General features: G+C 48.9%; 1 protein-coding gene across 1 annotated transcript in view; it reads right to left on the reverse strand.

The window, feature by feature from the left end:
* The window catches only part of Scn5a (sodium voltage-gated channel alpha subunit 5), a 98441-nt gene that overhangs the window by 22240 nt on the left and 50094 nt on the right, over positions 1-26107 (reverse strand). Inside the window, exons 14-19 of the mRNA XM_036193999.1 lie at positions 25576-25814; positions 15607-15780; positions 14206-14562; positions 8957-9397; positions 4133-4253; positions 3351-3505 (exon numbers count right to left, since the gene is read on the reverse strand). Of these exons, the coding sequence (XP_036049892.1) occupies positions 3351-3505; positions 4133-4253; positions 8957-9397; positions 14206-14562; positions 15607-15780; positions 25576-25814 (1487 nt within the window). The remainder of the gene's footprint in view (positions 1-3350; positions 3506-4132; positions 4254-8956; positions 9398-14205; positions 14563-15606; positions 15781-25575; positions 25815-26107) is intronic.

Genomic DNA, 26107 nt, shown 5'->3' on the forward strand with positions numbered 1-26107 from the left:
GAAAGATGGCTAGAAATAAGCCAAGCTAAGGCTGAGCACTCATAAATAAGAATAAACCTCCGTGTATTTATTTTTGGGAGCTGAGTAGCAGGCCCCCAAAAGAGTAAAAAAAACAAAAAACCCAAAACAACAACAATTGCTTTTTTCTGTTTTCCTTCAGTGATTTTTTTGCTTTAGTTTTAAGTGCCATGCAATCCCAAGCAATAATCATAACTGTATTTTTAATTTTTAAAAAAATATTGTATTTATTGTTATGTGTATAAATGTTTTTACCTGCATGTATATCTGTGTACCACTCATATTCCTGGTGTCCACAGAAGCCTGAAGAGGGTAGCACATCCCCTGAGACCAGAGTTACAGGTGGTTGTGAGCTGCCACATGGGTGTGGGGAATCGAACCCAGGTCCTTTGGAAGCACAGCCAGTGCTCTTAACTGCTGAGCCACCTCTCCAGCTCCCACAGTTGCATTTTTCCATGAGTTTATTCACATATTACACATATTTTTCCAACTAATGCAGTTGATGGTGTATTTTTAATTACACATGTGGTGTGTCGGTGTGGGGTGAGTGTATGAGTGTGAGCACAGGTGTCCACAGAGGCTAGAGGTGCTGGGGTCCTCCGGAGCTGCAGTCACAGACGGCTGTGAACCACTCCACGTGGCTGAAACCCTCTGTAAGAGCAGTGCATGCTCTTAACTGCTGGGCCATCTTTCCAGCCCCAGTAGTTGTATTTTAATTGTAGGTTGGGGCCTTCATTGTCTTATTTCAAGCCTTTTACCTTGAATTCAACATTGTTTTATATTAACACACCAAGAAACGCCCTGATTTCTGTTGTCATGTCTGTTAATGAGAGAGAAAGAAATTCATTCTGAGGAAAGAAAATAATTCTATTGCTATTCAAAATATTTTAATGCAGGGCCTGGAGAGATGGCTCACCATTTGCAAGCACTGCTCTTGTAGAGGACCAGTTTGGTTCCCAGCACCACACTGCGCAGCTCCCAACCACATGTAACTCCAGGGGGATCTGATGCCCACTTCTGGCCTCCACGGACACCTGCACACATACATACACACAGATATGCACAGACACACACACACATTTACACACATGTACACAATACCACCCCCCCCCACACACACACTCCACCCCCACCCACCCCACCCACCCACCCACCCACATCCACACACACACACACACCCACACGTATGAGATCTTCATTGTTGACTGGATCTAAAATTACCATGGAAACATCTTTGGACACATCTGTAAGTGTGTTTCCAGAGAGGATTAACTGAGCGGTTAATCTGCTCGCTCTGAAGTGAGTGGCATTATTCCCACAGGTGGGGGGGGGAGAAGAAAGCAAGATGAGGGCCAAAAGTCACTTCTCTCTGCTTCTCGATCAGCCTAGATGTGGGCAAGCAGCCTTGTGCTCTGGCTGCCATGCCTTCCTAGCCAGGGTGAGCTGTGCTCTCTTATGCTGTGACCCTAAACCAGACTTTCCTCTATTAAGGGGCTCTTGGTCAGTTATTTTGTCATAGCAAAGAGAAAAGTAACTAGTATACATCCCTAATGCAAAAAAAAAAAAAAAAAAAAAATGGAATCTGAAACTTTTTGAAAGCTGATGTGACACCAAATCCCAAATTTTGTGCATTTATGGAATTTGTGTTTAGGCTGCTCAATTGGTTAATTTATGCAAATAGTCTCAAATGCCCACACCTCTAAGATCTGAAACACTTTTGGACCCAAGCAGTTTGGATAAAGGATATTCAACCAGCTTAAATTTTGTTTCATGTTTACTATTTGAGTCACTTTGCTGTACAAGGTTGACATTTTTCAAGATCAGAGTCCTTTTCCTTTTAAAAAGTTAATTTTATCCAGTTACACTTATTATTAAAATATGCTTGGTCTTGCTTGGCCATATCATTTTCTGTTTTCTACACTTTTCTTGTTGCTTCTTTTTTTCTTTTCTTGAAAGATCTGTTTTCTCAATTTTTCACCCTCAGCACTTTGGAAGGGATATAGTTTGCTTTCTGTTAAACAAGTTTATAACTTTAAGTAACACATCAGACTTCTTTTTCCCCATATATCATTGACATGGTTTTTTAGCAACAGTGTTTGGCTGTCTACCCTGATTAGATTCACCAGATGCTTGCCAAAACTCCTCCTCACTTATGCCAGCCTGAGATTTTCCTGCACAGCCCAGACTAAATGGCTCTGGCTGCCCTTGTTTGTGGCTGTTTAAAAACAAAGCTTGTTAACATATTGTCAAATCATACTTCTCTGAAACCTACGGAGACTTGGCTCGGCTGCCAATGGTGAAGCAGCAGGCGGGCTGCGAGTCATGGCTCCAGGCCTACAGCAGGGAGGGGCATGCAAAGTGCTCCCCATTAGGGCTCACATGCTGCCAACAACACAAGGGCTTGCTCCCCACTTCCTCTGGATTATTTCCATCCCTGCTCACTGGCACCTCCCAGAACCATCTCCAGGGCTGGCCCATCTCTTTGTAGAAGGCCTACAGACCCAGAGCAGCATGTTTGCAAGCCAGATGGGGAATTTCCAGAGTGTCCCACGGCTCCTCCTTGGCCATCCTCCATTGTGGACCTCTATGCTTACTCCAGGGAGTCCTCCCTGACTGCCCCAGCTCCACTTGGCACCTCATCACTGAGTCCTCTGACCCATTCTTGCCCTCTTCTAGCCTGTGTTGATCTTTGACATCTCAAACCTGCTGAATCTGGTTTCTCTAACTAGAGTGGAAGACCTCAAGGCTAGAAACACAGATTGCTTAGAAAAGACTACTGAATAAAGGAAAGGTCAAGACAGCTGATCTAGGAATCCAACTGCCTGGGTTTGCACACCAGATCTAAGGCTTTTGAATGGTGGAGCTTTGGGTAAGTGACTGGCGTTTTCATAGAAGCTGATGTATGCCCAGAATGTGACAAGGAAGGTGTGAACTACATGGTTCAGCTGGTGGTCCACAGAAGGCAGGTGTGGTGTGGTGCTGCCTCATTGGTCATGGCTAGAGTTTAACAGCCTCACAGCATGGCTGATGCACAGGGCAGGTGGATGAGCTCCAATGTGGGAGGCTGGAGAGCCAGAGGAAATCATTCCCCTTTCGTGGAACAAGGCAGTGGGCTGGACACAGGGCACATGCCAGCCCTTTTGCCTGGCCTCTGTACATGCTGTGGGTGTTAGGCTTATGAGCCTATCTGCTCCAGGAGGCTTGGGGAGCATATCTCCAACAGAGACACTGCCCCACTTTCTGGCCAGGTGTTGCAGCTGGAGACTTCTTTTTCCTGCCCCCCACTTCCTCCCCCAGTCCTCCCTGCCCATCCCAACATTCCCAAGAGGTACCAGCGCTCCGCTGCTGAGCAGGATCATGAAGATAATGAATGTCTCGAACCAGCTGTGCTCGACGATGCGGTAGCAGGTCTTGCGCAATCGCCACCAGACCTTCCCTGGGGCCTGCGTTGTGTCTACTGTGCAGCAGGGACAGCGTCGGACACAGCCTACAGGGGAAGGTGACAGGGCCCATGAACACTCAGGTCTGATGGCAGAGGCTGGTTGTCTGAGGGAATGATTGAAAGGTTGTGACGGTGGGGTTCATGGTGTGAGGGATTGTGGGAGGACTAAGGGTGTTCTCTGCAGAACCACACAATCGCCAATGGCTCCGTGAAGAGGCTGGCTGGACTGGGCATTGGTAGGGCTGGGGATAGCATGAGTGCCAGCCTGGACTCTGGAAATACTTATCTCCCATGATCTACCTCATCTTTGCAGTGTCTGAGCCTTGGGAATAGTGAAGCCCTAAGTGACAGCCGGTCCTGCAGTGGCATGGGACAGAAAACCACAGTGGCACTCCAAATGCACCCGTTGACAGGCTGCAGATGTCAGTCACCAACATGGCCATATGCCACACCCACATGGATAGACAGCAAAAGACTCCTAGGCGCAGGGTGTGGTGGACCTGGGTTAAATTCGCACACCACAAACACGGTGCTACCATCCCTTAGTGATGCTGACCAGTCCTGCACCATGGGTAGGCAGACCCACTATGACCCATGTTGCAGGGGAATGGTAAAGGAGGGCAGACTCCAGCTCAGGGTGAGGAACTCCTGGTCCTCCTGCCCCCTCAGCACCTTCAGTGAAGCAGTCCTCTGGGTCCTTGACATCTTCACCAAGGTCTGGGATTTGCTCCAGGAGGTCGGCTGTGTTGGTCATGTCAGCGGTGGAACCCTCTGAGTAACTGTCCTCGGGGGCCTGTGGGGGAGTGGGAAGGGAAGGGATGACCACAGGCTGAGGACCAGCCTCCAGCTCCAGCTTGGCATCTGGGGAGCCTAGGGTGAGTCCAGATGCCCCCCCTCTTTGCACACCCTGGGAATCTGAGGTGGAAGTGGGTCAACACCTGTCACAGAGCCTCTGAGTGAGGATGGAGTGAGGACTTGGCTTCAGGACTCTTGGGTCTGTGGTTCTGGTCTACTGGATTTAGGGCTGGGATGTGGGAGAATGAGGGGCTTTGGGGGAACCCAAGGAAAAGAAACTCATCTAGCTTGAACAAGACAGACACAGTCGAGGAGACAACCGGACACCCATTGGTACACAGACATACATCCTGAACAGAATCAAAACCAAGACACAGGCACACAGCAGCAGGTCAGACATGCAGAGAACATGCCAACAACAGTCCATGCTCCCCACCCAGCTAGCGTGGGTTTTTGGGTGGGGGTGAAGCCTGGAGTGTGTCTGAGAAAGTGCTGGAACCTTCCCTCCCTGACCCTAGACCTTGGTTCCCAGGGAGGCTGTAGGTCAGCAGTTCTCAAGCTGTAGGTCGAGATTCCTTTGGAGTCCAATCACTTTTTCATAGGGTCAACCAAGACCGTGGAAAACACAGATATTTATTTACATTATGATTTATAACAGTAGCAAAACTACAGTTATGAAGTAGCAACAAAAGTAACAGTTTTGAAATAATTAACATAACAATTATGTTTGGGGGACACCACAGCAAGAGGAACTGTACTAAGGGTCGCAGTGTTAGGAAAGTCGAGAACCACTGCTCTAGGATATGATAGCCTGAGAGTGTCTGTGCCGCTGTGGCTGTGGGCAATGCCAGGGTCTGTGGGTAAGTAAATCCTACCAAGGTGAGCCCTGTGGCTTAGTTGGCCCCTCCAGAACAGTTTAGCTGGTGAATGGAGAGCCTGGATGGTTACCACAGGCCTTATGGTAGGACATCACAGGGTCTGTCTGGCTCAATACTCTGCAGTTCCCCACTGTCACATGTTGAAGTCTATGCCATCGAACTTGCCTCTGGCCTTGGCCTACCTCCTTTCCTCTCCCCATCTGCTTCCTGTGTCCCTCCTGGCCTCTCCGGAGAGCACTGCCCCCATGAGTCATTTACACCAGTCCCCGTCCCTACCTCTCCTTCTGGGGACCAGAACCTTAAGATAGAAGAATCAGAAGGGTCCATCTGCTCCCACCCAGCCTCACTCACTCCTATCTCAGCAGGCAGCAGAAGGCTTGTCAGGCCCTGGACTGGATGCCAGAGCCCGGCTATGTGGCCTTCTTCCCCTTCCTTGGGTGAGTTACCATGCCCATATCTGGACCTCCTATTTTTTTTACTTCTGAGGTTTGTGGCAGAAAATAGCCAGGTCTCAGGGGAGGGGAGAGCTTGCTGTTTGGAGTGACCAGAGGGTTGGGGCTCTGTCTTGTGGTCCCCATGCAGACACAGAGCTGTCTAAGGAGCAGCTGGCCATCAGGCAGAAGAGTTCTCAGGATCCTACTGCAGGAGGGAGGAAGCCTCTCTCACCCCTTCCCTCTCTTCTTTCTGAGACAGGGTCTCATGCAGCTCAGGTGGCCTTGAATTCACTGCACAGCTGCTATTGACCCTGAACATCTGATCCTCCTGCCTCCAGCTGTGGGTCACCACACCAAGTTTGTTTAGTGCTGAGGATCAAACCCAGGGCTTTGCAAGTGTTAGGCGAGCATTCTACCGACCCAGCTACATGCCCAGTCTAGAAGAAGTCCTTCCCCTGGGAACATCCTAGCATTTTCCTCTCTTTCTCTTCCGGGACTGCCCACACCTGGAGGGAGGAAGCCACAAAGCTCTGCGTAATCTCACACTCCCTCCTGAGGCTTTGCATTGGGAATCCTCCTACTCCACATGATGTCAAGTGTTAGAGCATCCAGGGAGGGGGCTGTGACCTGCAGTCAGGACACAGTCTGCCAGGGACTTGTGCTCCGGGACCACCCATGACTGGCAACGGTGGTGGAGCATCCTAGGGCCTTTCTTATGGGACCAAAGTCACAAGCACTGAGCTGGGGATTGAGGTCAGATACAGGAAAATGAATGGTACCCAGCACTCTCTTTGAACACAATGACCTCCCTTCCACATACAAGTGAGGCTGAGCAGTGTGGCTAGCCATGACACAGGTCCCTGGGCTTGGGGGCTCAAAACCCAGATGTGTAGAGGAGCCGGGCAGGTCACACATGCGATTAGGAGGGTGGTGTACAGCAAAACAGAAAGCTCCAGCCTGAGGCTGGGGGATGGCCACCACCTGTCTACATCGTGGTAGCACCTCTCAAGTTTTCATGTGAAATGAGAGATGTAGGTTTTATTTTATTTTTTTAAACAGAAAGGATCCCAAGTGTGTTGTGAAATATTAGTTTAAGATGTGTTACATTCATTTATGCTGAGGAATATTTGTTTAATGATGCAAAGATGTGCTGCATTCTTTTGTGTTGCATTTGTTTAACTCTGTGAAGCTGTGTTACTCTGCCTGTCTAAAACACCTGATGGTCTGATAAAGAGCTGAATGGCCAATAGAGAGGCTGGAGAGAGGGATAGGTGGGGCTTCCAGGCAGAGAGAATAAATAGGAGGAGGAATCTAGGGAAGGGAGCAAGGGGCGAGAAAAGGAGGAGAGGAGGAGGCCAGCCACCCAGCCACCCGGCCAGCCATGGAATAAGAAGGAAAGAAAGATATATAGAATAAAGAAAGGTAAAAAACCCAGAAAAAAAGTGTAGTTAAAGAGAAACAGGATAATTTAAGTTAGAAAAGCTGGCTAGAAATAAGCCAAGCTAAGGCCAGACATTATAAGTAAGAATAAGTCTCCATGTATTTATTTGAAAGCTGGGTGGTGGGCCCCCAAAGAATAAAATAAGCCAATTACTTAAGTAGGTGGTAGTTAGTTCAGAGTAAAGCCTTTCAGTGGCCACAGTAAATCCTGATGACAGGCTGGGCGCCCCCCCCCCCCACACTTGAACTTTTGCAGGAATGAGGCAGCAGGTGACTGATACAGCCGGGACTGTTCTGAAAGACTGATCAAGTCCTCACAGGACAAACGCTTGCCGAATGATAGAAGATGACAGAACACAGCATGGGGTGGGGTCAAACATGGAACTGCAGGCTAGTCCTGCCTCAGAGTTCTGGGCTGCTTGGTTCCACAATTTTCTTGTGACCTCAGGGTGGGCACCATCTCTCCCTGTCAGGACACTGGTTCCCACCCTCCTCTGCAATGGGTCTCCATGCTATCTATGACACTGGCTCTGGTTCCCCTTAGTAAATGTTGGGCCTGTGCTGTGGCCTCATGGCCTGGCTCCAGCCCCAGCAGAAGACCCCACTGTTACCTCACTGCACCCCGGGGCCCGGGGATCCGCTTTCGGCTCTTGCTGCCAGTCTGCCTGAGACGTACTGGCCTCAGCTTCAGAGGATGCGATCTCTGACACCTGGCTCCAGGCCCTGGGCTCCTGAGGGGGCTCTTGGCCACCAGACACAACCTGGGATTCCTGCTGAAAAGATCTCATGAGCAGAGTCTAAACACCCAGGCAGAGGGCCTCCAGAGCCGTGGCTCTGTGGGTTTCAGTCTCTGCCCACCTCTTCCTGGCATCTTCATGAACCTCTATGTACTGAAGGCCCCTTCATCAGCTGATGTGAGTCAGTAAGTCAGAGGTTCTTGATGAATATGGGCAAAGGACACATAGCCAAAGCTCAGCATAAACCTCTCCAATTCAGACTCCCTGAAAGAGCATAGCTGGACCATGATGCCCCACGAGTGCTACCAACTCAAGTCCACAAGATACTTCGGTTTGCCTGCACTGATTCCCACAAGTCTCTAACACACACACACACACACACACACACACACACACACACACACACACGTCGCAAGGGTAAAGGGAAGAGGAGGAACAGCCAGAATTCTGCTCCAATACAGGAAATAGCGGACGCGGTGGTCCTACCACCCCCACCTTCCCACCCTCACCTCAACCACAACAGCTACAGCTCTATAAGTTGGCTACGAGGGCCACGGCTGGACTCTGCAGTCATCGGAGGCAGGAGGCAGAACCAAACCTAGTTCTCCTGGGCTAGGCCCACCTAGTATCAGCTGAGGAATCGGCCAGGAAGGGCCATTGGGCGTGCTTGACCTAGAGACCGAAGGAGCAGCCATAGAGCCCAGCTCAGGTCAAGGGAAACCTGAGGGGCAGACACTCTTTGTTTGGGCCAGACCCTGGTCCCAAGTGTTAAAAATAACAGGTTAGGAGATAAGATAGTGCTGTCCCTGACACCTCCATCTCAGGGATGCTTATTTTTAAATCTCAGAATTAGCCTCAGGCATGGGAGGAGGGAAGGGACAGTTGTGAGGTCACCAAGGCACAGCCCTCTCTCACCCAGACATTCGTCCCTGCTGGTCTTGGTACCAGAGAGCAGTTAGAGTTGGGGGCTGGGGAGACAGAGGCATTCATGAAGAATGCCTACCCATGTCTCACTTTCTCTGTCTGTACAGTTAGGTGGGGATAGATGGACGGATAACAGCTGGACTTGGCACCTTTCTGAGAGACCAGCTGTTATGGGGCTGGCCTGTCTTCTTCCCACCATGCCACTGCTGAAGTAGTCAGGTTGAGGCTAGTAGCTGTGTTCTGGACCCTGTACAAGCAGGTGGCTGCCCCGTCAGGACAAGGGCTTACCTGTTTGCTGGATTCTTCCTCGGTGCCAAGGCTGTCGTCTCCATCCTCCTCTGGGTCGTCAGTATCTGACTCAGCCATGGCGATGGGCACACACACTGGCTCTGTATCCCCAGGGGTGCCCTGGCTGGGCCGCCTGTCTTCCTCAAATCGTGTTTCCTTGCGGGCTGGGGGTGCCTTCTCCACCTCTGGGGGTGGCGGGGACCTGGGGGCGGTAATACAGCTGGGCAGCTGGCTGTGGGCGGCTAGAGCCACTGGCTTCTTAGGCCGCCTCCGCAGGAGCCCACAGCAGAAGTCCCAGGTGGTCCGCTTGACGAAGCGCAGGCCCCGCTGGATGCGGGCCAGAGCCAGCTGGAGGTTGTTCATCTCCCCATCCTCGTCAGGGGCGGTGAGGTTGTCTGCACTGAAGGAGCTGAGCAGCAAGGCCAGGAAGAGGTTCAAGACCTGTTGAGGCAATGGGTCAAGTTCACCCAGGCACTGCTGGATCATGGAGGGGAAACTGAGGTCTTAAGAGATTTTGAATACTGCTGATGCCAAGAAGCACAGAGCCCTGGGCTCTCGCCTACCCCTCTCCTTCTCTTGCATATGAAAGCTTCATCTGCAAAAGGTCCAGGCAACCAGAATGAAAACTTTCAGATCCAGGTCCTTTGTATTTTAGCACAGGGTCAAGAAGAGAGCTACAGACGTCCCATGCAACCTAAGTCGGAAGCTCAATTTTTAGTAAAAGGAGGGGACCTGTAGGTCCCTGGCCCCCGTTTTGGGTAACTGTTGCATTGCTTGCTGCCCTTGACCTTGATATCCTCCCTATGCTAATTCCCTGCGAGATTCCACCTTCCTGAATGCTTAAGGGAAGCTCCTTGTCTGTGTATTCAGCATATTGGGCGTTAACAGCTTAGATGCAAGATTGTAAAACATCAGAAGCGGGGGTGGTGTGGGTGTGTGGGTGTGTGTGTGGGGGGGGGGGGACGACTTAGCTTAGTGGTAGAGCGCTGGCCTAGCAAGTGCAAGGCCCGAGGTTCGATCCTCAGCTCAAAAGAAAAAAAAAAAGATCAGGAGCGAATTTCTGCCCTCAGGGATTCTCCCATTGTGCTGTAAGCCAGTATTTAAGACCTACTCCATCCTTCAATAAACAGCATTCGGCATTCAAAAAAAAAAAAAAAAAAAAAAAGAGGGGGTCAAGAACATGATGGGGAAACCCACAGAGACAGCTGACCGGTGCTAGTTGGAGCTCACTGACTCTGGACTGACAGCTCGGGAACCTACATGGGAACGAACTAGGCCCGCTGAATGTGGTGACAGCTATGTGGCTTGATCTGTTTGGGGTCCCTGGCAACAGGACCAGGACTTATCCCAGGTGCATGAACTGACTTTTTGGAGCCCATTCCCTGTGGTGGGACATCTTGCTCTGCCTTGATACAACGGGGAGGGGCTAGGCTCTCCTTCAACTTGGTATGCCAGACTTTGTTGACTACCATGGGAGGCCTTCCCCACTCTGAGGAGAGGATGGGGCCAGAGGGGGAGGGAGGTGAGGAGGCAGGAGAAGGGGAGGGAGGGGGAACTGGGGTTGGTATGTAAAATGGAAAAATTTTAGTAAATAAATATATTTTAAAAAGAGAAAAAAAGAGCTACAGATGGCGACAGGTGAGGGCTTGCTCCAGGTCACACAGGGAGACTGGAAAGAGCCTTAACCAGGCACCAGCAGCCTCAACACGGGCCTCCCTCTCCCTTCCCAGTCCCCTCCTGCCTTTGGACTAATGGGTGGATGGGGCACAGGGGATGGGTGGGCCCAGGGATCCCTCCTGGGAAGCGAGGAGTCAGACAAGGCAGAGGGGGCCCCCAAAGAAACTACTTCCCCCTCTAAAGGCTTTGAAAGGGCTGGTGAGTCTGTGGGTAAAAGGGAAGTGATTAGCTTTGGCTCCCCACAGAGCGGACTATCTGCTCAACTGTATGGCTGCTAACAGAGCACTCATTCTGCCTGTGTCTTGAGATGGTCATTGCACCTTTCCATGCGAGGGTCACAGGAAAGAGCAGAGAAGGGACGATGGCAGGAAAGGAGCAAGAAAGGTGGGCATACTCAGACACCTCAGACCACTGTGGTGCGTGACATCCCGGATGGGAGTCATGGGACAAGGTGTACTGCCTCCCCCCAGGGAGACGGTGACGATGGCAGTGGGTCTGTGAGAATCCCCCGGCACCTTCTCTGTCTCCAGGAAGGAGTTTGGCTGAAAGGGCCTTGTAGCAGGGTGGCCATACACATCTCAGCCCTGCTCCCACTTCTCCCAAACTGCTCAGGGATGCACACTGCCATATTTGCCAGAAAACTAGGGGTGAGCATTCTGATGAAGGTGGTGGTGAAGAGGGCCAGGCCTCAGGAAGAAGCCATTGATTTAAAAAACAAAAAAAGCAGCATGTATTCCCTGGCCAGTTAAAGCTTAAGGTGCTTCTGTGATGACTCTGTGGAGAAGTGATGGCTTCTGACACCCGGCCACCTTTCTCACATCCTCACCAACGACGAGGGATTCAGCATTAATCAAAACTGCTGTCGATGTTGACCTCAACCCTGGCCCCCGGCCTCTTGTCCTCTGCCCACTGAGGGTTCTCCCTGTGACCCATATCCCTCACCCATGCCTCATCCCTAAGTTTCCTGGGTCCAAGCTCCAGGAAAGGCAGGAGGCCTTGTCCACCCACTCAGCACCCAAGGGCCTTCCATCTTAGCTTCGGAAACTTATTCTCCCAGGGCTTCCCCGTCAATCACAAGTGGCCCCAGCCTTGCCCGATCACTCCCCATTTCAGTAGCAAGCTTGCTTCCACCCACGTGGCTGGCCCCAGCAGCGGCCCAGTTCCCGAGGCAGCAGCGTGGGAAGCAGTAGCTTCCCTCCTCCAGAGCCTCTAATCTTCTGTCCCCAGGCAGATCCGCTCAGAAATGGCAGGGCTCTGGTGAGGGGCGGCTCAGCCGGGCATCAGGCGGGCTGAGTGTTGGCATCAGATGAGTGCTGGGCACATTTGCTTTCTTTTTGGAACACAGGGGTCTGGCAGCCCCTGGAGTCAGGTAGTGACTAGATGAGGCTCCACCCCTAGGGGAGGCTGCTTTGAGGGGACAGAAAGGAATGAGGGGGCCTCTGACACTGTGCATTGATTCCTCTCTGGGCTCTGAGCTTTAGTCTGGGGACAAGGGGGTGGACAATCTGTTAGGTTCTGGCCTGGCCAGGCTGAGGCACATGGATAGTGAAAACAGGCAGGTTTGGGGAATGGCTTTGTAACCCATAGTTCTCAGCCCATGGCAGGCTGGAAAGTGGATCTAAACCTCCCTATATGCTGGTGTGACATTGTGCTGTCCATGGGGGACATGGCATTCACAGTGGAGCCCCACCATGCAAGTGTTGGCCCTGTGTTGGTCACCTATGTATCCAATGAAGAGGTTCTTGTCCTGAGCCAATGAGTGTCTTCTGGGCTGGAAACCTTCCTAACTTCCCTATCTGGGGAGGAAGGACACTCATGGACTCTTCCTTAGGGGCACTGATCAGTTATTTCTGGTTGAGGGTTATTTCTCCACATCTCTCAAGTTCATGAGCACCACCAGTATCTGGGATAGGCCATGCTTCCCTCTGTATACCCACCAACAACCGGCATAATGTTTGGCATGTCAGAAATACTTTGCAAGTCTTTGTTACTCTGAGCAGAGAACCAAGTAGTAATTCACTGTAACAGGGGACAAGTCAACAAATGAATGAATTAAAAACAAGCAAGTGTGGGTAATGAAGGGCAAGGTTTGAGGGAAAAAGAGCTTAGGGGAGCAGGAGATCCCAGCTGGATCAAGAACAGAGAGGGAGAACAAGGAATAAGAGACCATGATAAATGAAGCCCACATGAGAATAGGATGAAGCAAAGTGCTAGAGAGGTCCCCAGAAATCCACAAAGATACCTCCACTTTAGACCACTGGCAATGGTTGAGAAAAAGCCCGAACTGACCTACTCTGGTGATTGGATGGCCAAACACCCTAATTGTCATGCTAGAAATCTCATCCAATGACTGAGGGAAGCAGATGCAAAGATCTATGGCCAGGTCCCAGGTGGAGCTCCAAGAGTCCAATTGTCGAGAAAGAGGAGGGATTGTATGATTGAAAATTGTTGAGACCAAGATTGGAAAAAGCACAGGAACAAATAGCCAAACTAATGGAAACACATGAACTATGAACCAATAGCTGTGGAGCCCCCAACTGGATCAGGCCCTCTGGATAAGTGAGACAATTGAATAGCTTCAACTGTTTGGGAGGCACCCAGGCTGTGGGACCTGGTCCTGTCCTTAGTGCATGAGCTGGCTGTTTGGAACCTGGGGCTTATGCAGATACACTTTGCTCAGCCTGGAAGGAGGGGACTGGACCTGCTTGGACTTAATCTACTGGGCTGAACTGAATCCCCAGGGGAGTCTTTGCCCTGGAGGAGATGGGAATGGGGGGTGGGGAGTGGCGGGGGGGGGGTGGGAGGAGGAGGACAGGGGAATCCATGGCTGATATGTAAAATTAAATTAAATTATAAAATAAAAAAAACAAGCAAGTAATGAATGCACTTATAGATGAGTGTGCAGATGAATGAATGAGCAAACTGCAAAGAAGGATGGATGAGTAGAAGGATGAGTGAGTCAATGGCTAAGTGAACAGCTTGTTGGATGGATAAATTAGGTGGATGGGAATGGTGAATGCGGGATGCATGGGTAGGTTGATGGATGGGGTGGATGAATGAGTGGAAGGTAGAGAAGAGAGTAGATGAATGGGTGGGTATATGAACAGGCATGGATATGTATGTGTGAATGTGAATGGGAAGGTGGTAGACAGATGAGTGAATGAGTAGATGTGACTAATGGATGAATGACTGGTGATGAATGAACACATGGATGGGAGAATTGGTAACTAAGTAGACAGGCTGATGAAAAGGTGGGTGGTGAATGGATGACCAGGTAAGTAGATGGCTGGATAGGTGAGCATATTGATGAGTAGACAGATGAATGGGCAAATGAGTAGGCATGCTTATTGTAAGTGCATAGGTGGATGGATAAGTGTGTGCACAGGTGCATGAATGGATAGTAGAGAAGAAAGGGAAAGATGGGTAAATGAGCAGATGAATGAATGGTAGGCAGACCAGAGGCTTATGGGAAGGTGGATGGTTTGATAAACAGCTAGGTGACTGGCTAGAGAGAAGGAAATGGAGGTAAATGGATGGGTAGGTGAGTAAATGTGCATTATGGGCAGACTCACCACAAGGTTGCCAATGACCATGACAAGCAGGAAGACGAGCAAGCACAGTGACTGCCCAGACACCTCCATGCAGTCCCACATGGTCTCGATCCACTCTCCACAGAGGATGCGGAAGATGATGAGGAAGGCGTGGAAGAAGTCCATCATGTGCCAACGGGGTAGGAGGCCAGAGTCGCTGATGCGGTGTCTCAGCTCTGAGTAGTTCTTCCCGAAGAGCTGCATCCCCACCACGGCGAAGATGAAGACGATGATGGCTAGCACCAGGGTCAGGTTGCCCAGGGCCCCAACGGAGTTCCCGATGATCTTGATCAGCATGTTCAGGGTGGGCCAGGACTTGGCCAGCTTGAAGACCCGCAGCTGAGAAAGGAGGGAGAGGGGGTGCCTTTGTAACGGGCTGGGTCATAGATGCTGTTATGCCCCCAGATCCTGCCTGAAAGCCCTGGGAGGTCTTGTTCCCTCACCTGGTTTCTCTTAGGGGATGACTGCTGAATTTTGGCAGTCTTTGGAAAGCCTCCTGAGTTCCAGTCCATCTCTTCTCGGCCCCCACATTACCTCTTACCTTCCCCACTCGCATTTCCAAGGGCTGCTCTATGGGTTCTCCCAGCCTGGGACACCCTTCCTCCATTGGATTCTCTAGCCATCTGACTCATGGACACCTTTCTTGCTTCTCAGTCATCACAGAGAAAGATGATGGGTGCTTCACATTTATTGGGCACCCAGCGTGTCCCAGGCCTGTGCCTAGGAGGGACTGACTAAATTTGAGTTTCTGATAACCACACAAGGTTGGAATAGTTACCATCCTCCTTTGGTCCTTAAAGGTAAAGCGACTTCTGTGAGTTCCTTGGCTTATAAGAACCGGGTCAGAATTAGAACCTATAGACTGGACTTTCCATCCCCACTGGAGCTACAAGCTCCTCTTCCAGGAAGCCTTCCCTGGCTACACCACCAGGCCCAGAAGGACCTCAGGTATTCTAGGCTCCAAATGTGATCCACAGACAGAAGATTCAGCGACATCTGCAACCCACTGAATCTGCCTCTGCAGTTTAGCAAGATCCTAGGTAATTTAAGCAGTTCCAAGTTTTTTTTTTTTTTTTTTTTTTTTTTTTTTAAAGCCATTTCAGTAGGCAACGCTTGGAGTGAGCCACCCACAGACCTGGCCATGCCTGTTAACTTGCCATATGACCCCACTCCTGGATCCTGTACATGCAACTGTCAGTTGTCTCCCATGCTGCCCCCTCTCTCTGATACTCCCCCCCACTAAGCCAGGCACCCAGAGACACTCAACAAATGTCTTGCCATCACCAGAGCAGGAGAGAGCAAAGCAAGAGCATTTGGATAGTGGCTGCAGAGATGGTGTTCTCAGCCCCTGCTCCACCCCGCTGCGGTGGTCCAGGCACATACCAGGCGGAAGGAACGCAGCACAGACAGGTTGCCCATGCGGGACAGTCCCAGCTCCATGAGACTAAGGATGACAATAATGCTGTCAAAGATGTTCCAGCCCTGCTGGAAGTAGTAGTAGGGGTCAAGGGCAATGATCTTGAAGGTCATCTCTGCTGTGAAGATCCCTGTGAAGACCTGAAGGGAGAGCAGGAGTCAGCGGGTCCCCAAGTATGGGCCGGAGACCCTGCCAGCAAGCACCCTGCTTCCTGACTCTTGTCCTGCCCAGGGTCTCCCCACAGGGCCTCTGGGCTCCTCGCCAGGCTCATCAGCTCACAAACAGCCCACATTCATCATGGGCTCTGCAGACATGACGTCTAATGGCCACCTGCAGGGGAAGCTGGGGCAGTTACAGCATCCTCACAACACTCCAGGAGCTCAGGGCCCTTGCTTCTGCCTTTCATCATGTTTCCCATGCTTTCTCTCATCTATAAGCCGACTGCCTCCCTGTAATAGCAACCAGCCACTGCTTCCCGGGGGGCTGGCAATGTGCAGGCATTGCTCTAGGGTACTTGTGGGTTTAATGTGCATGTATGCATGTGTGTGTGTTGGGGGTGGCTTATGCGGTATACACACATGTGGAGGTCAGAGAAGAACATCGGGTATCCTAATCTACTGCTCTTACGCCCTTGAGACTAGGTCTTTCACTGAACCTGGAGCTAGGTTGGCTTTCAGCAAGCCTCAGCCATCCTTCCGTCCCTACCACTCACATGACTAGAGTTATAGGTGCATGTGGCCACACTGGCTTAAAATTCCTTTTTTCAACAAGATCCTTACTATTTAGTCTTGGAGGTCCAGAACTCTCTATACAGGTTGGCCTTGAACTTGTAGAGATATGCCTGCCTCTGCCTCTTGGGTGCTAGTTTAAGGTGTGTGCCATTAAGCCAGGTGATGCCTGGCTTTTCATGTGGGTCCTGGGTATTTGAACTCAGGTCCTTAGCCTTGCAGAACAAGCACTCTTACCCACTGAGCCAACTTGCCAGCCTATGTGTATTTAAAAAAACTCATCCAAAAACCTGACCCATGGCCTGTAGCCCACATGTGGCTGAGGCCCCAACACAAAAACGCAAACTTAAAACTTAAGATTAAAAACCATTTTTTTTTTATCTCCTGGTTTTTGAGTGTGAACTTCCTAGGTGGCAGTATCACATTGCAATGTCCAAGGCTGGAGGTGCTCTCCCAGGGGCATTCCTGAGGGACAGAGGCTGGCTTCCCTGGGCTTGTTGACTCATGACTACATTGCCTGACATTGGCCTATGGAGTCTGATACTCAGGAGCCTGTTGTGTTGGTGGGCAGCCATGACACAACCCAACGCTCTGAAGGATGCCAGACTGACAGGATATGGTCTTCAGAGGAGGGCATGTCTTCTGAGGTCATAGTTGTGAAGTCAGGGTGAGCTAGCTTGGCCATGGTGAGGAGGTGGTGACTGGCCTGAGGAGACAGTGGGATTCTGGAAAGGAAGTGGTAGGCAGCATGCCCTGGGAACTGTACCAGGCCTGCAGCAGGCATGAAGTCACAGGAGCTAAAGGCGCACACTGGGGTCAGTTATACGCAGGAGGCTGTCTGGCCTGAGTACCCTCAGGGAACTCTGCCCAAAGCAGAGACAGCTTGGCTTTCCCTCTCTGCTCAGACAGGGCTCTGAGGAGGTGGGCCAGGGGAATCTTGCCACATACTAGCCCGTCCTCACTGCTCAGAAAGAATTGTTTCCCAGAGGGGATCTCAACATCCTCCAGGCTCCACCCAAATATATGGCTTGCCCTCTGACCCACCTCCAGCACATAAGCCTGTTCCATAGTTTCTCCATGTCACAGACCCCAACTCCTCGAGGCCGCCTCATCTCTCTATTCCACCCAGCCACAAGACTCACTCCATTCAGGCCTGTTCAAAAGTCACCGAGTCCCTGGTGCTTCCTGACATGTGTAATAGGCTCCTTCAAGCACGGTCCTTGGCCCCTCCCCCTCACAGCATAAGCACCATCTGGACATATGTATCAAGTCTTCTCTCTCCGGAATAAGCAGCAGTTAGATTTTTGACCTGCAGGCTACCACGTTCCCCATCTGGCACCACTAAGCTCCTTTCCGCATCTTGTGGGAGCCTTATGTGCCCAGCCTTAGTCCTCACTCAGCTGTCCTCAGGACCCCCTCCCCCCCATAAAGCACTCAACTTCCCTCAGAGCCTCTAGGAGGGACCACTGGCTGCCCCTTTCCTTCAGCAATAGGCTGGGACTTCCCTAGAACCTGTGTGGGCACACGAGAATGGGTGCTTTTCTAAGGCCTGTCTGATGGGCTCCTGAGTGTTATTCCTCAGTTCAGGGAGCAGTGCCCAGTAAAGACTCTTGCTCCCCACTTTACCCAAGTTCCCAGCTGTCTGGCTAGCAAGGTAACTGAGAAGAAAAAGCCAAAGAGGCGTTTAAGACCGAAACCAAAGGATCCTTCGGGGATCAGTAACATCTGTTGAACACTGTTAAATACTCAATCTGGGGAACCCCAAACCTACTCAATCTTCCTGTTTGGTAGCACAGTTTGGCTATCCTTTGTATACCCTGGAAACACCCAGAAAGCCTTGAAATGGGAGAGGCCTGATCCTCCCCTAGAGACCTTGGGCTGGAGGGCAGCTCAAATACAATGGCTTAAAAAGAAGTGTTTATTTTTAATTACGTGTCTAGGTGTGGGCATGTGCATATAAGTGTAGGTGCCCATGGAGGCCAGAAGAGGTCATTGGCTCCTCTGGAGCTGGAGTTACAGGCTATTGTGAGCCACTGGATATGGGTGATGGTAAGTCATAGTCCTCTACAAGAGCAGCAGATGTTCTTAATCTGTGAACCATGTCTACAGCTCCAGACAAGGGGCTTTTTAATAATTCCCAGGTGACTCTGGCTAAACTTGAGAAGTGCCTGAAATCTGGCCTCAGACCTTCTCCTTGTCCAGGGTCACACCATGCATGCTAAAGCCACGAGAGTAGAGCTGATGTATATGATGTGCACAGTAACACAGAGTAACAACCAGATGTGTGGTACAAAGAAAGCTCTGATGCTCTGTGATCTTAGCCCAGCCTCCATCTAAGTGGCCCATACACAAAATGGGACAAAGTTACCCAAGAGTTACGTTAAGGAGTGTGAAGCAGATGCTCATGTGGAGCACCGAGAGTGCCATGGTTACCGTCAGCAGCATGTACCCCACGCCTGGGCGGTGCCAAGAGCGCCAGACCTAGGCAAGGGCTGCTTCAGACCTGAAAAGTCCTGGATGTTGGGTGGGTTCTGAGTATGGCTTCTCACCTCCTGACTCCTCAGCAAGGGGCGTCCCTATCAGTGCTGATGGAGACATCCCAGCAACCGTGAGACTCCTGGGGAAACTCGAACAGTGGGTTTGGTGTTTGAAGAGATGATGCTACCGTCAAAAGCACAGACTGCTCTTCTAGAGTACCGAGTTCAATTCCTAGGACCCAAATGGTAGCTCATAATGGGATGTAACAGCAGGTCAGGGAATAAGATGCTCTCTTGTGGCCTCCTTGGGAACTGCACACATGTGGTGCACATACAGGCAAAACATACACAAACAATTAAAAAAAAACTATTTTAAAAAAGGGGGTTTCTTTGAGACAGGGTTTCACATAGCACAGGCCAGTCTTGAACTTGACCTCTTTCCTGAGACTACACGATTCACATAGTAAACCTGAACTTAACATGTGACACTGTGGCCTCTTTCCATGCTAATTAATCACAATTTACAGTGTCCTTTTCTATTATTATTATTATTGTTATTGTTGTTGTTGTTGTTATATCTGTGATATATTCTATGGCAGAAATATGCCATACTAGTTTAACCAATTCTTCATGATAGACAATTTTCTTTGTTAGAAAGACTGTCATAATAAATAGCATTTTGCAGACATATTGTTCAATTCCTTTCATAGGACAGAGTTTTAGGAAAGAAAGTGTCTATGACCATTGTTAGGGATTCTGATGTGGCTAGCTGTCCTTAGAGACAGGTTTTTTAACCAACTCCATGAGCAGTGTGTGATAACTGTCTCCTCTGCCTGCTAATTCTGTTTCTGTTCCCAGCACATGCTCTTTTTATCAGCCATTCCTTTATTTTTGTATTTTTTCTTTTGCCAAATTGCTGTTCAGAGCCTTTGCTGATGGTCCTATTACAGTGTTTGTTTGTTTTTGAATTGTCCTTTTTAGATTACAGATGTTACCTCCCAGTCTGCTGAATGGACTGCTGTTATTTCCCTGGCTTGTCATTTATTTATTTATTTATTATTTTTTAAGTTAGTAAATAATTTATGAGTTGGGCATGATGGTGAATGCCTATAATCCCAGAACTGAGGGGTAGGGCAGGAAGATCAGGAGTTCAAGGTCATTCTCAGATATATAGTGAGTTCAAGGCCAGCCTGGGCTACATGAGATCCTGCCTCAAACAAAACAAAAGAGTAGCATCTTTCCTACTGGCTTCCAATGCTGTTGTACTCATTCTCACAAAACAGTAGTAAAGACTGGACTGAAGTTTGCCATATGCTATGGTGGGCACTCCTACAGCGCTTCTCCTAAGTCCTACCATTTGAGCCTCACAGCAGCTTTATGTGATATATAATATTTATTATTCTCATTGTATAAATGAGAAAACAGATATATAGAGGTTAAGCCATGGACCCAAATGACGGCTCCCACTGTGGTTTTGCCTGCCATCTACCACCACAGGAAACTCACAAAACCACCACCCAGTGCTACCGTCACACCAAGTTAATCACCATCCTAAATGTGATGTGTATTGTCTCTCATATTCTTACATATTAAACGCATGGTAACAATATATCATATGTGTGTATTATATTAAACTTCATGTAAATGGTTTGTGTGAAAGTGTTCTTTTTCTCGTTTATGAATTTATATACATTATGCATACTGTGTACAATATTTTATTGTATGAAGGAGATGGAATTTATTTATCTTCCCCCATCACCTTGTTTTTTTGAGACAGGGTTTCTCTATGTAGCCCTGGCTGTCCTGGAACTCACGCTATAGACCAGGCTGGCCTCAAACTCACAGAGATCAACCTGCCTCTGCCTCCTGAATGCTGGGATTAAAGGCGTGCACCACCATGTCCAATTTTATTCACTTATCGCTTGAGTTCTTTTTCTCTGTTTTGAGATATGGTCTCACTGGCCTCATACTCGCTGTCCTCTGCTTCTGTCTCCTGAGTGCTGGGGCTACAGTATGAACCACCATGCTTGGCTACACCTTTTCAGTTTTTAGTAGATAGACATTTAAGCTTATTTTCACTTTCCCTGTAACAAGAAATGTGAAGAGCTTCCTTGTACATGTTAACTTGTACAGATGTATGAGACTTTTTTTTTAAGATTTATTTTTATTTAAGTGTATGATGTATATGTGTCTGTGAGTGCATAGCATATGTATGCAGTAACCATGGAGGTTAGAAGCGGGTGTCAGATCTCTTGGAGCTAGACTCAGAAGTGGTGGTGAGCCGCCTGATGTGGGTTTTGGGAACCAAACTCCGGTCCTCTGGACCACCTGCAAGTGCTCTTAACCACTGAGCCATCTTTCCAGGCCCCAATGTGAGACTTCCTTAAGATCGTATATATATGAAGCAGTTGAGTTGTAGGGAGTTCATGTATATGATTTATTAGACAGTATAAACTGCTTCCCAGGCTGGATGTCTCAAAACTACACTCCAAGAATTGACATCCCAACGTGCCACATTCTTGCTAACCAAAGAACATCATTTTTTTATTCTTTTGTGGGTGGGAAATAGCACATTAATGAAGCTTCAATTTTTATTTCTCGGTATTTCTCTTCATATCTCTTCATATTTATAACCACCTGATTCACCTGTCAGCGTCTTTGTTCATGCTGTGGTCTTCCCCACTGTCCCAGCTAGTTATAAATGTCAACCTGACAGCCTGGAGTTACCAGAGAAGGGAGTCTCAATGGGGCTGCAGAGCTCAGACTGGCCTGGGGCATGTCTGTGAGGAATAGTCTTGACTGTTAGGGATGTTTGGGCAGTAAGAAAGCCAGCTGAGCTTGAGCCTGTGGGAGCCATCTAGCAGTGTTCCTCCATGGTCCCCATCTCCAGGTCCCTGCTCTGACTCAACAACGGATGGTGACACGGAAGTGTGAGCTAGCCAAACCCGATCAATGGTGGACTGAAAGAGAAATGTCCCCTGTAGGCTCACGTATTTAAATGTTCGGTCTTTAGTTTGCAGGGTTGCTTGCTGAGGTTATAGAGCCTTTAGTGGGGCCTTGTTGGAGGAAATCCAGCACTGGGAGCAGGCTTTTTCTGGTTCACTTACATATTTCAGCTTCCCCTCCTGCTACCAAGCTCTCCCTGCTGTCATGGACACGCAGCCCACAGGAACCGTCAGCCAAGATAAACTAACTCTCCCTTAAGCTTCTCCGGCCATAGTGTTTTTATCACATCAACAGAAAGGTAACTACCACTCCCCAAGTTGCTTTTGGTTGGTGTGGTTTCCACAGCAACAGAAAAAAACTAGGACAGATGTCAACTGTCCTTTTCCTTACTGATATGTAAGGGTGTCCTAGAAGATGTGTGTGATAATACCAGTGTCTGCTGGGCACTAGTGACTTTGCTTGCTTTACAGTATTTTATATACATACACACACACACACATACACACACACATACACACACACACACACACGCATGCGCGCACACACACACATACATACACACACATACATACACACATACATACACACATACATACACACACATACATACACACACATACATACACACACATACATACACACATACACACATACATACACACATACACATACACATATACATACACACATACATACACACACATATACATACACACATACACATATACACACATACATACACACATATACATACACACACATATACATACACACACACACACACACACACACACACACACACACACACACACACACAGGCTTTTTGAGGCAGGGTTTCTCTGTGTAGCCCTGGCTTTCCTGGAACTCACTCTGTAGCCCAGGCCGGCCTCAAACTCAGAGATCCACCTGCCTCTGCCTCCCAAGTGCTGGGATTAAAAGCGTGCTCTTCCACTGCCCAGCTAGTATTACATATTTTAATGCAAGTATAGCAAGCAATCTTCTTCCATGTTCTCAACTTTAAAAATGTTTTTAATTATAATTAAGTGTTAAAGTCAGTTCCTCAGCATCTAATTGGTGAGTACGAATCAAGTACGGGTCTAACTTAAGTTTCCTCCACAGAGAGCAACCATTGTTCCCAATATCATCTGTGGAACACATCATCCTTTGCTTATTGATTTATAAACTGTTTCCAATAGGATTGCTTTATTCCCAATATTTCAGCCTTACAGCATTGATCTCATTTATAGATACCACATTTTAAATTTTTATTTATTTATTTTTATTTTATTTTATTTGCATTGGCACTTTGCCTGCATGTATGTCTGTGTGAGGGTGTCAGATCTTGGAGTTACAGACAGTTGTGAGCTGCCAATTGAACCTGGATTCTCTGAAAAGCAGTCAGTGCTCTTAACCACTGAGCCATCTTTCCAACCCCTCCCTCATGTTTTCGGTTTTCTAATATATCTTAGTATATGGTAGGAAAATGCAACCTTATTCTTTTTTCAAGTTTGTTTATTTAGTGTGTGTGTGTGTGTGTGCGCGCGCGCGTGTGTGCCCATACAGGTCAGAAGAAGGAGTCAGATCCCCTGAAACTGAAGCTTCTGACAGTATTGGGAATTGAACCCAGGTCCTCTGCAAGAGCAGCAAGTGCTCTTAACCACTGAGACATCTCTCCAGCCCCAGCCCAACCTGCTGTGTTTTTAATTCTTTCATGGTGGGAGGCTTTTCAAACCACTTTCTCCAGGATGCTGCCTTTGATTATGAAATGGGCCGAACAGTCCCATCTCACAGTCCTCTCCTTTATGGAATCTGCTTTTGGAGGCATGCCAGGAGAGTCTGTGTCCAGATAAGGTTACCTACCTGTGCTTATGTTGGTGATTCTGTTCTTTACATTAATATCTAAGCCACCTGGACTATATTAAATTCAAGAAAATCAAAGCCTTTCACAGTAGCAATAAAGCTATCCAAACAGCACAAGATGCAGCTGTTACCATAACTGAGTGGCAGGTCTAGCACAACTGTCACTAATCACAAACCAACAGCTCGGCCAAGCCACCAAGGCTCTTCATCACATCCAAATGCTGCCCAGTCCTGCCCAGGAAAAAACCACGCTCCACTTCAATTCCACAGTGACCATTTGATGATCCCTCAACACCCGAAGGAGCACTCCCAGACTCTGCATGCTGAGGTGTACCAAAGACCACCTGGTCTCCCTGACTGCACCTCGAGACTCTGCATGCTAAGATGTGCTTCTCCTTCGATTTGCAAGCAAGAAAGTACAAGAATAGCCAAATGGGCTCAGATGATTGGAAAATGTTGAAAAAAATCTGCAAATGACCACTTAAAGTTCTGGATTTGTAAGCAGTCATGGAAGAAATACCCACAGCTTGCAATGTGTGTGAGGTCTACTTGCCTGTGTGAGCTGTCTGAGCAGCTGGGCCAGGTCTGCTGTGAGACAGGCCTGAGGCCCAGCTAAGGGCCTCCCCACTGGCCGAAGCAATGATCCCCAGGCACTCTGGCCAGTCCTGCTGAGGACCTATGGAGGGGAGCTGGCTGTGTCCGAAGGAACCCAGACATTGTGACTTCTGGGGTCAGCTTCTTTAATAACAACACACACAGCCCTTATCTATGCTGAGGGCTTGTTGTTCATGAAATTTGGAGGAAAACACGTTATAGACATTATCTTATTCAGCCTCATTAGCTTCCTATGAGGCTCATATTGTCTGATTCTTGCATTTATTAAATTCAGCAAATACTTATCGTGCCAACTACCAGGATTAGTTAGTAAGGGCTGAGTCAGAATTCAAATCTGGTTCTGTACATCCTTGATTGACTCACTATATTCAGTTATCAGTCTGTCCATTTACCTACCGACCCAGCCACCATCTATCTACCCATCCACTGACCCAGCCACCATCTATCTATTCACCCATCCACTGGCCCAGCCATTATCTGTTCACCCAGCCACCATCTATCCACCCACCCACTGGCCCAGCCATCATCTGTTAACCCACCCACTCATTTCTTTCTTTTCCTATTTAAATATCCATCCACCTACCCATCCCTGTCTCCCACTCTCCTGCTCTCTAATCATCTACTTAACATCACCTACATATCCAACTACTTTCTCTACCTCCTCTTTCCACACCCATCTCTCATTCCACCACCTCTAATCATTTGTTCATCTTTCTGTCCTTCCTTTCCTCTCTCCCTATTTAATTATCCACCTGTCCTTCCATTTAGTCTTACTTCTCATTGTCCATCTGTCTGTCTGTCCATTCATCCGTCCATCTATCCATCCACCCATCCATCATCTCTCACTACTTCTTTCCAATAATCCATTCATCTCTCTCTTCTTCCCTCCTTCCCCTACCCAGGCACTCACCCTTCCTTTTCCCTGTTCAGTAACACTGATGCTCATCTGTACAACACTCTGCCATACAAGAACAGCCCTGTCCTTCATGCATTTCCCTGTCCATTTACTCCCCATTAAGTCTCATGTCCCCACACATTTCAGATGCCCTCACTCACTCACTCACTCACTCACTCACTCACTCACTCTTGTTTTGCACCATTCGAGCACACTGACAAGCTCAAACCCTAGTCTCCCACTGCAAATCTATACATCTTTGCTCCCCAAAACTTGACTTTGAAACTTCCTGCTCCAAGATCTCTTCCACGACTCACATTTTCAAAAGGCCCTGTGATGTTCAGAATCCCCTCCCCGTGTAAGCTGTGCCCTTCAGGGATGCCCATTCACGAGTCAGCAACATGTGGTCCTTACCAGGTTTCCAACCTGCAGCATCTCCTCAAACTCGACTGTCATGTTGTAGTGCTCCAGAGCCATGAAGAGCGTGTTGAGCACAATGCACATGGTGATAGTGAGGTCAGCAAATGGGTCCATGACCACGAACTTCACCTTCTGCTTAATGGACATCCAGAGTGGGCAGCACTCCCAGATTAGATAGCGCTGGGCAAAGCGGTTCCAGCACGGTGGACACTTACGATGGGACTCCTCCAATTCTGAGGACAGCCAGGGAGTTAACTGGGTTTGTTGACCAAGTTGGCTGCATCTGGTGGCATTCTAGAAAGGCCTTGGGACTCGTATGGGGAAGATGGCAGGGTGCTAAATGACAGTGGTACAAGGAGGGAAGGCTAAAGAAATGGGTGGCCTGTGTCTCAGCTCTTTACTCTGGAAATGTGGGGGGAAATGGCCACATGGACAAGAAACTAAGATGGAGCCGGGAGGTGGTGGCACACACCCTTAATCCCAGCACTTGGGAGGCAGAGCCAGGTGGATCTCTGTGAGTTCGAGG

This window comes from Onychomys torridus, chromosome 7 (genome assembly GCF_903995425.1).
Source record: "Onychomys torridus chromosome 7, mOncTor1.1, whole genome shotgun sequence".
Classification (NCBI taxonomy): Eukaryota; Metazoa; Chordata; class Mammalia; order Rodentia; family Cricetidae; genus Onychomys; species Onychomys torridus.